Raw genomic sequence first — 15,140 nt, forward strand, 5'->3', positions numbered from 1 at the left:
TGCTATTGCAAAGAAAGTGTGAACAATGCGACCTCTGCAGGGGATTCTTTCTCATCCCAAAACAGCAGTTGGGGTGACACTACACATTTACAGCTTTACGTCTCTGACAGTAAGGTGTCATGTCTCTACTGAGCAGCATCTCTTACACGTGAGAGCGTCCACGTTCTTAACACAGCCATAAGCCCGGCTCGGCGCCGCAGTTCACTCAGCCCTGAAGGAGAGGCTTGAGCGTGGATCAAAGAGGTCTTTGTGCAGAGAAAGGGACTTGCCAGTGTTCAGTCAGTCCGTGAACCTGGGTTTCCATAAATGCTTAAAGAATGGTTGACACTATTATGACATGAAATAAGGAGTCTATGGAGACTTAAGCAATGGAAGCTCCGCTTTTGCCAGTGGTCTATTGGTGCAGAAAACTGAACAAATTTATATTTATTATTTTTAATTTAGATTCTTCTAAAATGAAGTACATGTGTAGGCACAAATGAGCAGTCTCCCAGAGGCTTTACTGAGTTCTTCTCTGTCATTTTTGGTAACACTGCGGATTTCCACTACAGCACTTCTTGTGCTTAAGCTATTAGGGAGCAAGTTTAGAGAGTTAAATTTAAGTGGCAGCAGGTTCACAGAAGATGACAGCAGACAGTTTGTACTTCATCGTTGAATTGTTCCAGAGCATTGTCAGTAAAACTGTTAGTTTGTAAATCTTTAGATCTGTTGACCTTTAATATAAACGGTTTTCCATGTATTACTTAAATGTTAATGGCCTGCACGATTCGGGAAAAAATATCAATCACAATTTTTTTGCTTAGAATTGATATCACGATTCTCTGCCACAATTATTTTGAACATGGCAAAACAAAACAAATTGGCTGCACCAAACATAGATTTTGTTTGACACCTATAGCACAATGTGCACCACCACAAACCTGTAAACATAGAGGCTTCAATGAAGAGAAGGGAGAACACTGCAGTGCTTGGGAGCGCTTTAAACATTTAACACAGTCTATGTTTAAAACTCAAAGAAGAAAGTAGTAGCGTTTCTGATGCTGTCGGCGTGTAAAATTAAACGAGAATTAAATGAGAATCAAAGTCCTTGAAATTTAATAATAAAAATAACAAAGTTATTTCAAAATTAAATCGTGAACATGGTGAATCGAGATCGCGATTTTATAATGATTAATTAAAGGCCTACATTGCATTGCATGTCATTCAGGTGCAAAGGAGATGCATTATATATTTACAGCTGCAGCACCATTAGTCTGTTTTGAAATAAGTGCATAAAATCAAAGAGCAACACCTTCAACAACATAAATGTGATTTATCAACAGAATATTTAAGAAAAAAAGAATTGAGAGGTGGCCTTTGCACTAAAATGTTTTGTCAATTAACCAATCTTCAGAAAATCAGCCATCAATTTTAATAATCAATCCCTTATTGAGCAGAAAGGACACTTTCTGGTTAAAACTTTACAAATATGAGGATTTAATTACTTGTATGTTTTGGACTGTTGGATTTTTCACAATGTTGTGATATATAATAGACTTGACCATTAATAGGTTAATAAAAATAATAAAAATGGCAGATTAAAGAAAAACGCTGGCTTGTTACTGGCCTCACTGTTTCTCTGAGAAGAGAGTTTCTGATTGTAGGGAAGCAATTAGCACTTAGTTAGCACGAAGGGTCTTGCCAAGATAAAATAAAAAAGAGTTAAGATCCTTTACTACACATTACATTGAATAATCATCAGGCTAAAGACCTACTCTTTCCTTCTGTGCAGTCCAGTGAAGGTGTTTGTAGGTCTGTTTCGGGGTAAGGGCCTATAAAAACAGTAGCACTCCACGTGTCAGCCCTGTAAAGTCATTCACCCACATCGTAAATCTGGTCACAGCTCTGGCATACAGGTGCCCTTCAACTGCAGGCCTCAGTTGTGTGTGTGTATATTTATGTGCTGGCTGACCTGGGTTTACATTAGCGCTCATGTGCATGTTTTATTTGCTGTTGGTCTCAAAATGGTTTCTTGTCAAGAGCTTTTTTCAATAATTAGGAGGATCTTCATTCCTTTTTTCTCCCACAGATAGATGGATAAAGGAAATCATTCTGCCCCCCAACACCCACTTGCCTTGTCATCAGCATCACGCCTCCTAAACTTATGTACTGCAAAAATGCAATTTGTTATATTCGGTCCAGACATCCCTTTTTCTCTGCAACTCCTCCTCCCTTTGGTTCCCATCAGGTGATAACGACTACCATACGATTTAATATCAAGCGAGTGAAAAGGGGAATGCCCTGACTAGAAGAGGAGGAGGAAATCTCTAGATGAGCTTCTGTTAAGTGTCTCCATATGTCCAGCAGCGAGCGTCTGTGGGGGAAAGGTCTGGCCAGTTTGAGGGGAGGGGGGCTGCCCGAGCTGTTTGACTCCTCTCCACAGTCTGATAATTTAGCGCAGATAGATAACAAAGACCGGCTGAATCATCCAACTCTACACTTAGACCTCTTGGCCTCTTCCGTTTGTTTGACTCAGAGTAATCCTATCCCTCACTTTCACCTCCAGCTCGGGGGAAACTTTCTTCACAACCAATGGAAAGTCTGAACAACCTAAAGAATGGGCTGAAGATACAGTAGCTTGCTGTTCAGGCAATCTGAAGGTGTTTCTATGCTTTAAATTTAGCTGGGATAGATTTTCCATGCTGACCCTGTTCCATACACTCCAAGTGTGCAATTAAATTGAAGTATCCTCACTTGGATGCCTCAGGAAGTTGTTGCTTTATTTTTTTGCAGCTCACTTGAATTTAAAGTGCCTTTTAACCAGAAAAAAATTGATTTAATATCCTCATTCTCTGCTCCTGCACGTCCACTTACCTGGCCTAACTTGCAGGACATGGTCTATTTTGATAAAGCATTTGGCACAGATGGCTCAATAATTTACATCCAAGCACATTATATATCACATATACCTACATATTGTGGTATAAAGAAGTTATGTTCTTTTGAGTTTTGTTCATCAATTCAACATTTCTCTGTATGCATCTGTTCAAAATCTTTCTCACTGTTCTATAAGCTGTGACATTGAGATGTAGTCAAGAAATGCATATGTAGATGTTTTTTGATAACTGTAACAGCTGGAGCCTTGAGACTATTTATGGAAGTCTGTCAACTGCGTTAAATATATGACAGCCTGTCCTTGCAGAAGAAGACAATATGTCTGAGTGATCATTAAGGGAAAAAAGCTAAATACATTTAAGAGTGTGTCATAGGGTACTGGAAATTGTTGATAAACCTTTTCATTGGTTTGTAAAAATATTCATTTGGCTTCTTCCAATAAGCATAGACTTTTGTTTTGTGACATGTGTATTTTCTCACTATGTATCCCTATGTTCTTTGGAAGATGCGGGGTTAAACTGAATTGATGAGAAAACCTTACACTTTTGCTCTGCAACTTCCCTTAATTACCTTAATTACAGAAAACCTTTGCAATATATCACTTTAACCGTCTCTATGTTTCTCTTTTTTTCTTTATGTTTTGGTGTTTGACATCAATGAGAGGACAGATAAATCTCCATAACAAAGCCATTAGGGAATATGATGTGATGGATGAGTGGCCTTAACTTTGTGGGACCCTTGAAACCAGTGAATAAGTGTAGGGACGAGTAAAATCACATCCATGTGTCATAACTTGGGCAGGCAGACAGGCAAGGCAGGAGATGCAGCACATCTCAAAGAGGACATATACAAAAACACAGAGGGACCTCGGGGCACAGCTGACCTGTCCCATAACACAGACAGCCGGTGGGAAGGGAACAATAGGTGCATACATCTGTGAAAACCTCACATAAAGTACAAACTCACCCCCTTTCCTGCTAAAACAGAGGCCTGTTCAATGACCCTGATGATCACTTTTACTCAGTGTCTTCCTCAATGTGTGTCTCTGTTTTCAGGGTCCTCCTGGCCCCCATGGAATCCCTGGTCGTCCTGGAACTCCTGGAGTGAAGGTACAAATCAATAACTTTGTGTCAAAAAATACCTATCTGTATTAGCTCAAACAAGCAATGTCAGCAAACTCCATTAAGAAAAAAAAAACATAATGTACACTGTTCTGGTGGTGTAAATCACAAACGCACCAAACGTCTATTAATCTGTTGGAAAGGAGTACCTATCGAATATACAGTTTAGAAAAGTACAGTGTGTAGTTGTTTCAGGCCATCATCTGAACAGTATTGAGAGATGGACCAACATGGTTTGTTTACATCAAGAATGCAGATTTGGATTTCGGTTATGAAAATTTGACAATGAACTAAATTCTTTTTCATGTTTATATAAAATATGTATAATTGCATATTCCTGTAATGTATATTGTCAGAAATTGATAGAGTGGGCCTTTAAATAAGTTACTATCCATTTTGTCGTGGCGGTATTGTTCGGCCTATACTGTCTGTCTTGTCAATACACTGCTGGATCCTTAAAGTGGATCTAGAACGAGTTACGGGACAACCTCTTGGCAATGCAAGAGATGATGTAAATAAGGTAAAATGAAATGTATGGCAAAGCGTTTTATGGTACATACAGCCTTAATACCTCATTCATTGATCCTTAGCTAACTGATGAAATGACAATGTAAATTTGAAGGGCAAGTATTTATTGTGGTTTTTCTTCATCCAATTCAAATCAGCATCTAATGTTTATTTGTGATTTCACTTAGTTTGCATGTCTGAGGTTCAAAGTACATCTCTTGTAATCTCTTAAAAAGCCACGTGTTTCCCTTCAGGAAAGAACAGCAGTTTTAAGTCTTCCTGACTCACCAATTTGCAAGTACTTGACATGAGTCTGTGTTCCAGCTGATTTGAATTGTCAACACAGAGGGCTGCTTAGCTCCATAATGTGTCAGTCTTGTATCACAAAGGAGTCTGTTAAACCATGCTAGAATAAAATGGAAAATGGCTTGTATTTCAAGTCTGCACCTAATCCATAGCAATGGATTGAATTTCAGCATTTTCCACATTTTGTCTTCAAACATTAAAAACAACATAATTGATACCATGCTTTGGCTTCCTTTAATCAGGGAAAAACCATAACTCCTATATTGCACATATGTGTTACTGGAGCCTAACCAAACCGGACCCAGCTCAGTTTACACACAAACCTCAAATAGCAGACAGCCTAGTCTGGCACAGGTCGCTGCTTTGACAAGCTGGATGAAAACATACTGTGTTAGCTGAATTCTATTTTGAATATGTCACTTTATCTGGATGTAATGATAATAAATTGAGACGATACGATGACCAATTACCAACTGCTGTAAGTAGCCTACCAGTAGACCTAAAACTGTAATCAATGAAGGCCTAAAACACGCACATAATCAGTGGAAACTGCAAGTGCTTATTAGGGTTTTCAGCTTTTGGAATTAATTACCTCATTTACAGTAGTTTCTCTTTGAATTGAAATGATGATGTAGTTAAGGTAAACACCTTTAGACAGTGAAAAGACACAGTGTTCAGTTTGTGTATGTAGCTCTTGGCTAGAGATGCACTCCTGGCTCTGTTAAGAAATCCCTCCGCAGAAAATTCCCACAAAGACGTTTCAATGCCAAGTTGTAGCTGTCACGAACATTTAGGTTTAAATGGGCCAATACCCTATAGATGGGAACTCCTATCGTACTCTCACCAGTAACCCTGTAAGATTCTCCTTTGAAGCCGTGCATGTCTTTCCACTATGACTGAACTATTGTCTTTTGCACTAAAAGGTCTGGAAAGAAATACCACCAATACTCCTTCAAAATGGAGTCTTAGCTTCAGGGTTGCACCAGAGTGAGGCACAAAACATGAATTCTCTACATGCCAAAACTTTTAATTTGCAAAATGAAATAAGTCAGAGCATGTGCGATCAGCCGGTAACAGGCTGTTGTTTGGTTTGAGTCCAATCAACTCAGTGCTGCAAACATTATATACAATCATTAACATCATTATACATTAAGCGCTAACACAGCAAATTATCTCTTTCTCCATGAACCGTTTACATTATAATTGCGTAGATTTCTGGGCTGCTCTTTCAACAGTGCGATTGGATGTTGAATGCTGACCCAGAAAGCACTGACAGGATTCCCACTGCCCGAAAAGGGAGAAGAATGTACACGTTCACTCCCCATCACTTCTTGCTGGTTTGGTGTAAACCGAGTCACTGGAAGGCATGAATGGATTGCACGTTTGTGTAAATACAACTGCAAGACTCACCAATAAGTAGGAGGAACTCATTACTCTTTGATAGGGTAAATGCAAACAGTGAACTCCTCTGCGCCTTGTGAAGTGGAATGCTTTGGCAATGAAGAAAATATGAAGCAAACGTAGGTGCAGAACAGGATACATCTTGTACCCACTGGATGAAAAGTGTCTCTAATTGTGTGAATAGGAAAATGTTCTGTGTTTTATGTTTTAGGGACAAAAAGGAGATTATGGACTGTCACCTGGTCAAGCCCCAAAAGGACTAAAAGTATGCATATTGTCCTCTTTCCTTTCATAGAACTACTCAATCATTAGCGAACAGTCATATAAATTTTGTTGGTGTATTGAATGTAACCCAAATTATCCTTCTAGGGAGAGCCTGGTGCAATGGGCCCCCCTGGACTGCATGGCCAAGATGGACGAAAGGTAGAAAACCTGATTTGTCTGACAAGCTTAAACTGTGTGTTGGTTTGTGTAATTCAACAAGGAAGTAACTGATATCCGTCAGATTTAACTGGCCTTGTCCCATGTGTAACTGTTCAGTGTGTGCACTTACTGTTCTCAAAATGTTTTCCCACATAAATCAGACACTCTGAATGAATGTGCGACTGAATGAGTGGAATTGTTTATAGTGAGTATCGCTAAATCAAACGTACATCCTCTCAACCCTGACACACCCTGAACTGCCTTTGTGGGGGATATCTGTGAGAGTGTTTAGAAACTCCAGCCAAACATGGATGTTTGAGCTCTTGTTTGGAAAGCAGCCTAACATAATGCAGGCGTCAAGGAGAACACCTGGGATCAGGCTCCCCTGCCGCTCAAAATACTAAAGGTTTGAATGTCTGGGCTGTTACGTCATCACAGGCCTCCAATATGATCAAGGCATTTGAGCAAAGCTAAAGTTTACAGAGTGAAATTTAAGCTTTACATACTTCCTCCAAATGGATGTTATGTCATTCACTCTCTGGAGAACAGTTTTTCTTAACAAAAAAGTTATGATTGTGGTTTAGTTTTGTGATATGGTCCCGCTCTGGATTGTTAGTCTACAAGATTTGACTTCTTTACATGTTTACATGTTATGTAATCTGATATCCGTTATCTTGACAAGAAGTAATGGTAAGCAACAGAGCGTTTCTCCATGGCCTTGTGCATTTTATCCTGTTATTCACCCCACAGTAATAACACATCTCAAGTGAGCCAGAGCCTGTTGGATTTCCCACAATGCAGAGTGTGCTAATAACATAGTACTCTGCAACTGACTGACTTTGTTTTTCCATAGTGTTTGCTGGACAATGTGAATCCTTTTCATTGTGGTGGAGTATCGTAACACATAATACCTGCTTCCATCAAAGAATAAAGCTGGCAGCATTTTTGTTATTGTCAGAACAGATCCAATGAAAAGACCATAAGCAGCAATGTGGTAGTCTATCTCTCAATACTTCCCATCCTTGTTACCCTGCTTGTGGCAGTAAAGCCAGTGATTCCTTCTGAAGATGAACACCATTAAAAGAGCTCACATATACTTTACATCTTTTTTTAATAATGTAATAACTTAATATTTTTTTAAGGGCTTACACATTTCCTAAAACAGGTAGGCACTAACTGTAGTTTTTAGCTAACATTTCTCAAACAGGAGTAAATAGTGCCCACACTTGTTTTTCACAACCGCAGAATGGTGGTGGTAATCACTCAAAGTGATCGACGGTGCCTATGTTCATCTTAAGAATGGAACATGTTCTTCACTGTAACATGTGGCTTATCAATGTTATCCATGGTATTCCTAACTCCATGATACCTTGCGTGAACTACAACTCTTGGACATTTCTTTCACTTCCTGCAAGAGTTAGCTGTACGCTACATGTGATTTTGTTTTTTTCAGAACTTTTAGGGAAACACAACTTGCCACAACTTATACTGGATAACGTGCCTTCTACTGAAAACACCATGTTGTGGTAAGATGAGATCACGGGGGAAACATGGTTAACATTGGGTCCCCTAGGTCACAGGTCACGGGCTGAGAAGAACGTTGTGTTCTGGGCCCCGTCTCCTTTCGAATATGGCGACATTATTATCTTTGCATTACCCAAACCTGGCATATGTTCAGGATGAGATGATTCCGTCTTGGAGATGGAGAGTACCTCACAGTTGGGATGTCACTACACAACGCTACGTTGAAGTTAAACTCTGCTGCTTGTCCTTAGTCATCTTGACCAAGATTTCATTACATTCTTCTTTGTAAGTCATCTGAGTCCCCCTAACTTTCTTCATGTATCCAGCTCAACTCTGGATACATCAGTTTTTACATAAGACAGAGAAATGTTTATTATCTTGTCGATTAAGAGTAGAAATGGATTCAGTTCAAAACAGAGCCAATGGACTGCAAGAAATATGTTTGTAGTTTTCCCTCCTGTAATTAACAGCACAAATCTTGCTAGCGCTATGTAGCAATGGCTGATTCTAGTAAATAGCACAACTCTGCCATCCTTGCTATCAATTACATTCCATCACTGGAGATGGCGATGCACAGTTAATTTCCATGCAATTGCTTTATTTTTATTTATTTATTTATTTATTTTACAAATCAGCATTACCCCAGATTTATCTTGTTATCAGGGGAAAACCTCAGAATCAGCACTTACACCATTGTGGGACACAAAAACTCTCCAATGAAACCCAAAAGGCTTATCAGCTTTTCAAGCAGGGGGGGCCCACTCTACTTACTTTGTGGAAGGGATTCTCCAAGATTTAAATAGGAATTGAATTAATGTGGTGTTCAAATAAATGTAACTTTTGTTGCAGGTTACAGACAAGCTTTGCAAAGGGACTCACTGCTGAGTTTTCTGACAGTCTGAGAGTTCAACAACATCTGTTTAGAAAAATATAAGCTTGCTGAAAGAAATCTTCACGCAGCTTTTTTTTATTACACTCAGCAGTTTGTCATCACACTACTCATTTTGCAGTCTGCTGTCAGAATTATACTCTGTAGAAGATGAGAGATGAGAAACCAAAACTGCATCAGTACAGAAAGGTGTGCTAATTAGAAAACAACTGCTACACACAATGTGAGAAAACCTTTTGTAAGCAACTTTGTCTTAGACACCTACACATATAAACACTCCTGTTCTCATTTGAGACACAAAAGCTAGAGTGTAATAATGCTTTGGCGGGAGCTCTAACAATCTATTATGCAATTGGACAGCGCTGACTGTGAATAGCCATCTGGTGCTCTCAAGGATCCTCCATTCAGTGTAATATGGGGGAGGACTCCAGCTCGAAAGAGGAAGACCTCTTCTCCCCTTGTGAATCATGGAACGTTGAGTCATGGGAAAAAGCTAAAATTCTTCCTGCTGATTTATGGAAATTAAGAATATTTGCTGGGTGTGGACCATTCTCCTGGCTGAGGTCAAGTGGTTGTAATGAATCCCTTTTTCTGTTCTGATAATCAGTTCAGGTGGGATTCTATCCCTCTGATCAGGTTATGTTAACCTAAAAGATCCCCAGAAGTAACTGCTTACAGCCATACAAAGTATTAAAAAGCAGTTTGTATCCAGCTAATAAAAGCAAGGCAATCAGCTTGGTTCTTCTGTAAGCCACCAGACACGTCATTGCCTGCAGCTGTCCTTAACTTACTTTTTTTGTGATCTTACTCTGGCACTGGAAGCCAAACTCCTTACAGTGCACTTTTATATTCAAATTACACCAAAATTCCAGAATCTGCCACATGGAGCTTGAGGTTCCTTCTCTTGCCTGCTCTTGGACAACCAGCCAATAAAACCATGACCTGCCACAGCTTTATGGACCGTCTTGAGTTTTCTGCTCAGTCCTTGGCCCACTGCCAGAGAAAGCCCTTCTCACTGTGGGAAATGTGTAGAGATGTAATGGGGAGGTTGCTTGGGAGTCAGTCAGTGGTCACTGTAAAGTAAGAAGTCTGGTGTTTGTGTGTGGATGAGTGTGTGTGTGTGTGTGTGTGTGTGTTTGTGTGTGTGTGTGTGTGTGTGTGTGCGCACGTGTGTGCGTGTCAAAACGAAGCACAGTGGAGTGTTACCAGACCTGGACCAGTGTGGCTTTTACATAGCTAGCTCTGATCATGACACAATGGAACAGCGCTCAACGTTTTATTAGCTGTGCGGCCCTCAAGATTTTCCCTTACCTGCATCTCAGCTTTGTAGAATAACATTTTCGTACTGTACCTAAATTTGCTGAATCTGATGTATTCAAGAAAAGGAGAGGGGAGCTTGCCAGGTGGGAGTAGCTTTTGTGTAATGATAAAAATCTATGGAAAGAGCATTTTTTGTGTGCCAATGAAGGTCTGTTACTCATTCTGTAAGGGGGGCGCTGCTGCTGCTGCAGCTGCTGCTGCTCCAGCTGCTGCTGCTGCTGGTTGGTTGCAGGGTTGATCTGGTGTGAGTTACACTAATTAAAACTGTTTGCTTTGCATAGAAAGGAAAAACTATTGAAGAATGTGATCCTTTGCCATGTTTGTGTCACACTGGATTTACAGAACTGTAAAAGCTGTCCAATTATTTTGAGTCCATATATACAATACACAGATGCACACACGGACATTTCTTTTTGTCTTACTTTTATTGTACTCTTTTATTGTATTGGCCTCGCTGGAAGGCTCAGACACATTCTTTTGTCTTTTTGTGGCTGCAGTGTTTTGGCTCTAGCCTGAGACTCCTCTACAACTAAACGTACTCTCAGATAGTTCCAACTTTAAGCACAGTGCTGTCTGTCAGTAGATAAATAGACAAATAGTCATCAATAAAGAGTTTGACAGAACTGAAGCATAAAAGGGACTGATAGAATTACTGTGGTCAATGGACCAACATCTGGCTTCACTCCGCGTCCAAAGCCTGCAGGAGATGTGACAGAAAAAAAAATAGTTGCCTTTCGAAGTGTGTTGATTTCTTTCTTTTTTTATCATGACTTTTTATTGGACTCAGGAACAAGCTCTGGCCATTTGTAAAAGATTAATTCATGAGCATTTTATGTCTCTGTACTTCTGAGAAAGCACAAGCTTAGCTTCCTGCTAGGACTGATCAACTATGGAAAAAAATTATAATCAGGATGATTTGGTCAATTATGAAATCATTATTTTTTAACACGATTTCTCATTGTCTTTTAGAAAGATGTTGCATTTATTAAACTTAAAAGGTGAAACAGTTGAACATATCAACAGTAAAAACACTTTGTACTGTGCATTTGTCTTCAGACTTCTGCTAATTTGAACTTTTTTTTCATTCAAATCACAAGACAAAAATAAGAGTTTACTTGCAAAATATAATGAAAAAAGTATAGTTTTTTTCCCCGAAAAATTATTTACGTTTTCCTTCTGTTTTTTTTGTGTTGGAATTTTAAATTTGGTGGATTTTGGAGGACTATTGATGTCTGCTGTCAAGATCTCTGCAGTGTATATTGAGATAGCTAGCTAGGCTATCTGTCCAATCTGAGGTTTCTCTAGCACAACTATTTTGCAGCGACTTTGTGCAGAGTTCCGCACCGCCCGTAACAATTCTTATTGGTTTAAAGAAATGCCATTAATCCAGAGCCCGTTTTCCTTCCAGCCCCGAATGCTGTGTGGAGTAGCCAGACCTTCCTTCAGCCCGCTTTGGAGGAAGGTCTGGCAAAGTGAGACTACCCTAATCTTGATAAAAATTCTTACAATTTGTTGGATTCCCCTTCCTCATCATTGTTGCTCTAAACATTAAAAATAACATAGAATAACATAAGTTAAGTAAAAAGGAATGGTACAGCAGAATAAGTACAGTGTTATGTATACACGCTGCAGTCCGCCCTTGTCCTTGGCAGTTCTATCAGCGAACCAGATGGTGATAGAGGATGTGAGTATGTACTCGATGATGGCTGTCTAGAAGTGCACCATCATTGTTCTTGGCAGGTAAAATTTCTTCAGCTGCCGAAGTACATCCTCTGTTGTGCTTTCTTGATGAAGGAGCTGATGTTCACACCTGAGGTCATGTGAGATGGTAGTTCCCAGGAAGCAGAAAGACTCAACAGTGTCAATGAGTCACAGAGGGTGATGGGGGCAGGTAAGGAAGATCTTCCTGAAGTCCCCAACCATCTCCACTGTCTTTAGAGTGTTGAGTTCTGGGTTGTTTTGCTTGCACCAGGTCACCAGCCTCCCACCTGTAGGTGCACTTGTCACCATCACAGATGAGTACAATGAGGGAGGTGTTGTCCGTGAACTTCAGAAGCTTGCCAGCTGGTGACTGTAAGTACAGCTGTTTGTGTACAGGGAGAAGAGCAGACTGGAAAGAACGAAAGCAGCCATGGGGGGTTTTGGTGCTGATGTGTGTTGCAGACGTGTTCCCCCAGCTTCACATGCTGCTTCCTGTCAGATAGGAAGTCAGTGATCCACCTGCAGGTGGAATTAGGCATTCCAAGCTGGGAGAGGAGGGGGTCAGTGATGGCTTTGAGGCGAGAAAGCACAAGATGCTCAAAGGACTTCATAACCACAGATGTCAGGGTGATGGTTCTGAAATTGTTAAGTCCTGTGGTTCTTGGCTTCTTGGGAACAAGGATAATTTTAGACCAGGCCTGCATAAACTCAGTGAAGTAGGCTTTAAACCCTGGTTTACATAAATTCTTCCAAATGTCTATTAGGATGTTTGATTTTAATACTCATGTTTACACTCTGGCTGCAGTCTTGAGAGTGCTCAGTATGGCTCTCTTCATGGTGACTTGTTTGTTTACTCTGATACTCTTTCTTTTTTTTTCATTGGCCTCTGGCCGTTTACTTGTTCTGCTACCGACAAGCTAACACAGTTTGTGGTTAATGACTTCTCACTTGAGGGGCGATGTTCTTTCCTCAAAGACAGCTGCACATGACTCTATCTACTCTACTGTAGGCCTTGATTGTGATAAGATTAATATATTTTGTAACCAGCTGGCATGCTCATTTGAGACCGCAGGGGATGAAGGTGACCATTAATTACCCTGTTGGGTTTCACTTGCTTCTGTACAATTGGTTTACTGGTTTAATTAATGCAAGATTGTTCTAAATTGAATTGTCACAGTGCATTGGTGGCAAGAATTATACAAACTGCCAAGAAGCTGTGCTGCAACAGTAGATACAAATGGCATTGGTCTTGTGTAGAAATCGTGAAGAATTGTTTAATTCAGGGTTAACCAGCCATTGTTGCCAATAAGTGGTCTAGTAGATTTACAGCTATTACATTTGTCTTTGAGAACCCTTTTAAAGTGAACCTTTTGGGTCTTTATTAATTTATTTTGTAATAACATAATTTCATCCCCTGTGGTGTTGAACACAGTGTAATAAACTTTCCAACAACAAAAATTAGATTGAGTTGACCATTGACTTAACACTTAAACAAGACCGACATAATCCTTTTCTCCAAAGCACATCATTTAGCATTGTACATTCCTGTGGCTTTGTGACCAGAATTTAAATAAGATAAGATGCTATGGTAATTTCTCTTAGACATCTTGTTGGATGTGCAAAACTCTTAACATGTTGTTTCTCTTTCAACAGGGACATAAAGGCCATCCTGGTCCTTCTGGTCTCCCAGGTGAACCTGTGAGTTCTTCAATTGTCTTTAATGGCGGCTTAAGTTTGATGTACTGTATATCATACATTTTCTTATACACTATGTAGAATGTCTCTCTCCATATCCTCACCAGTTCACCAAGTTGTAATTTTAGCTCCCCTTTGGTTTACTCAGTAATAGACACATCAGTAATACCAATATTTATAATTGTACGGCCCCCTTGGTCAGTAAGTATCACAGGAAAGTGCTAGAATGCAATAATGCAATTTATAATGCATACAGTAAACTCTGAGATTAGATGTATAACAGAGTGTGAGGTGAGGGTGTGAGTTTTATTAAGGGTAAAAAAACAATCAATCAAAGAGGATTTTCTGATCAGCGGGAGAGCCATCGGAAAACAACTAAAATGTGATTTCTCTGGTTTCTCAGACAAAATCCCTCCTCCGTTTCTTTGAAGCATTAAAGTGCTGACTAAATCCACTGCATGCTGTTTGTCTGTCTGCTGGCCACACTGTTAGCTGTATGTCATTGTCTGTTTACCCATTAAATAGAAGAGCCAAGACTCTCCAGAGACAGCGACCATAACACTCCTTTACAAGTCTTTCCATTTATAGTTACAAAGAAAAGAAAAAGAAAATATTAACACAGACACATCGGGACATTCAAAAAAGAAGTGTGGGGTGGTAGGGGATTAGTTTGAGAGAAGAGCCATAAGTTGTTCTGGAATCTTGGCGGGAAAAGACAAGGAAAGATTTTGGCAGAGGTACAAGTAGGCTAAATAGTTTGGACAACCCCTAGGTCATTACTTCGAGTCCAGATCCTGTGTACTATCTTTGAGAAGAATGTGCTGTGTCACAACGATAAACTTTTCCTGTCTCCTCCAGTGTTCTCTCTCTTGAGACGATGCACTGTTTTCTGTAGAAAATGTAACAGCACATGGTTTTAACATGCAGAACACTCAGTTATCATTGTCCCTGTAATGCATTCTGAGCCTTGTTCTTTTTTTTATTAATGTTGGTTTGATTGTTTTTTAACCCAGTGAAGATAACGGATAACACCTTGTGCCAGAAAGACATTACTTATTGGTTACTAAATAAACTCCAGATTGACTATTAATTTAGTGGAAATTGTATATTACTCAAAGGTTTCCTGTGAAGTATTCTTATGAACAAACAGTGCTCTCCCATCAAAATGCATTGAATGCAACAAAAGTCTTAAATGCATTTTATTCCTCATAACGATTTTTAAAAACCACAACCGCACCATATAGTGCAAAATATTTACACTGAAATGTATTGATGAGAGTGACATTTATGGACTATATGGTTCCTTCAAAAACTCTCACAGTGGATACAATTTTCATGGCATGTACACTACCTTTTCCTAACAATCAACAATCCCACAA

At 39.6% G+C, this 15,140-nt stretch overlaps 1 protein-coding gene across 2 annotated transcripts in view; it reads left to right on the top strand.

Annotated features, from left to right (window-relative positions):
• The window catches only part of col27a1b (collagen, type XXVII, alpha 1b), a 66,491-nt gene that overhangs the window by 16,965 nt on the left and 34,386 nt on the right, over positions 1-15,140 (top strand). For both annotated transcript variants that reach the window (XM_034871670.1, XM_034871671.1), the window contains exons 5-8: positions 3,930-3,983; positions 6,421-6,474; positions 6,579-6,632; positions 13,720-13,764. In XM_034871670.1, coding sequence (XP_034727561.1) covers positions 3,930-3,983; positions 6,421-6,474; positions 6,579-6,632; positions 13,720-13,764 — 207 coding nt within the window. The remainder of the gene's footprint in view (positions 1-3,929; positions 3,984-6,420; positions 6,475-6,578; positions 6,633-13,719; positions 13,765-15,140) is intronic.

Source organism: Etheostoma cragini, chromosome 5, assembly GCF_013103735.1.
Source record: "Etheostoma cragini isolate CJK2018 chromosome 5, CSU_Ecrag_1.0, whole genome shotgun sequence".
In the NCBI taxonomy this organism is placed as follows: domain Eukaryota; kingdom Metazoa; phylum Chordata; class Actinopteri; order Perciformes; family Percidae; genus Etheostoma; species Etheostoma cragini.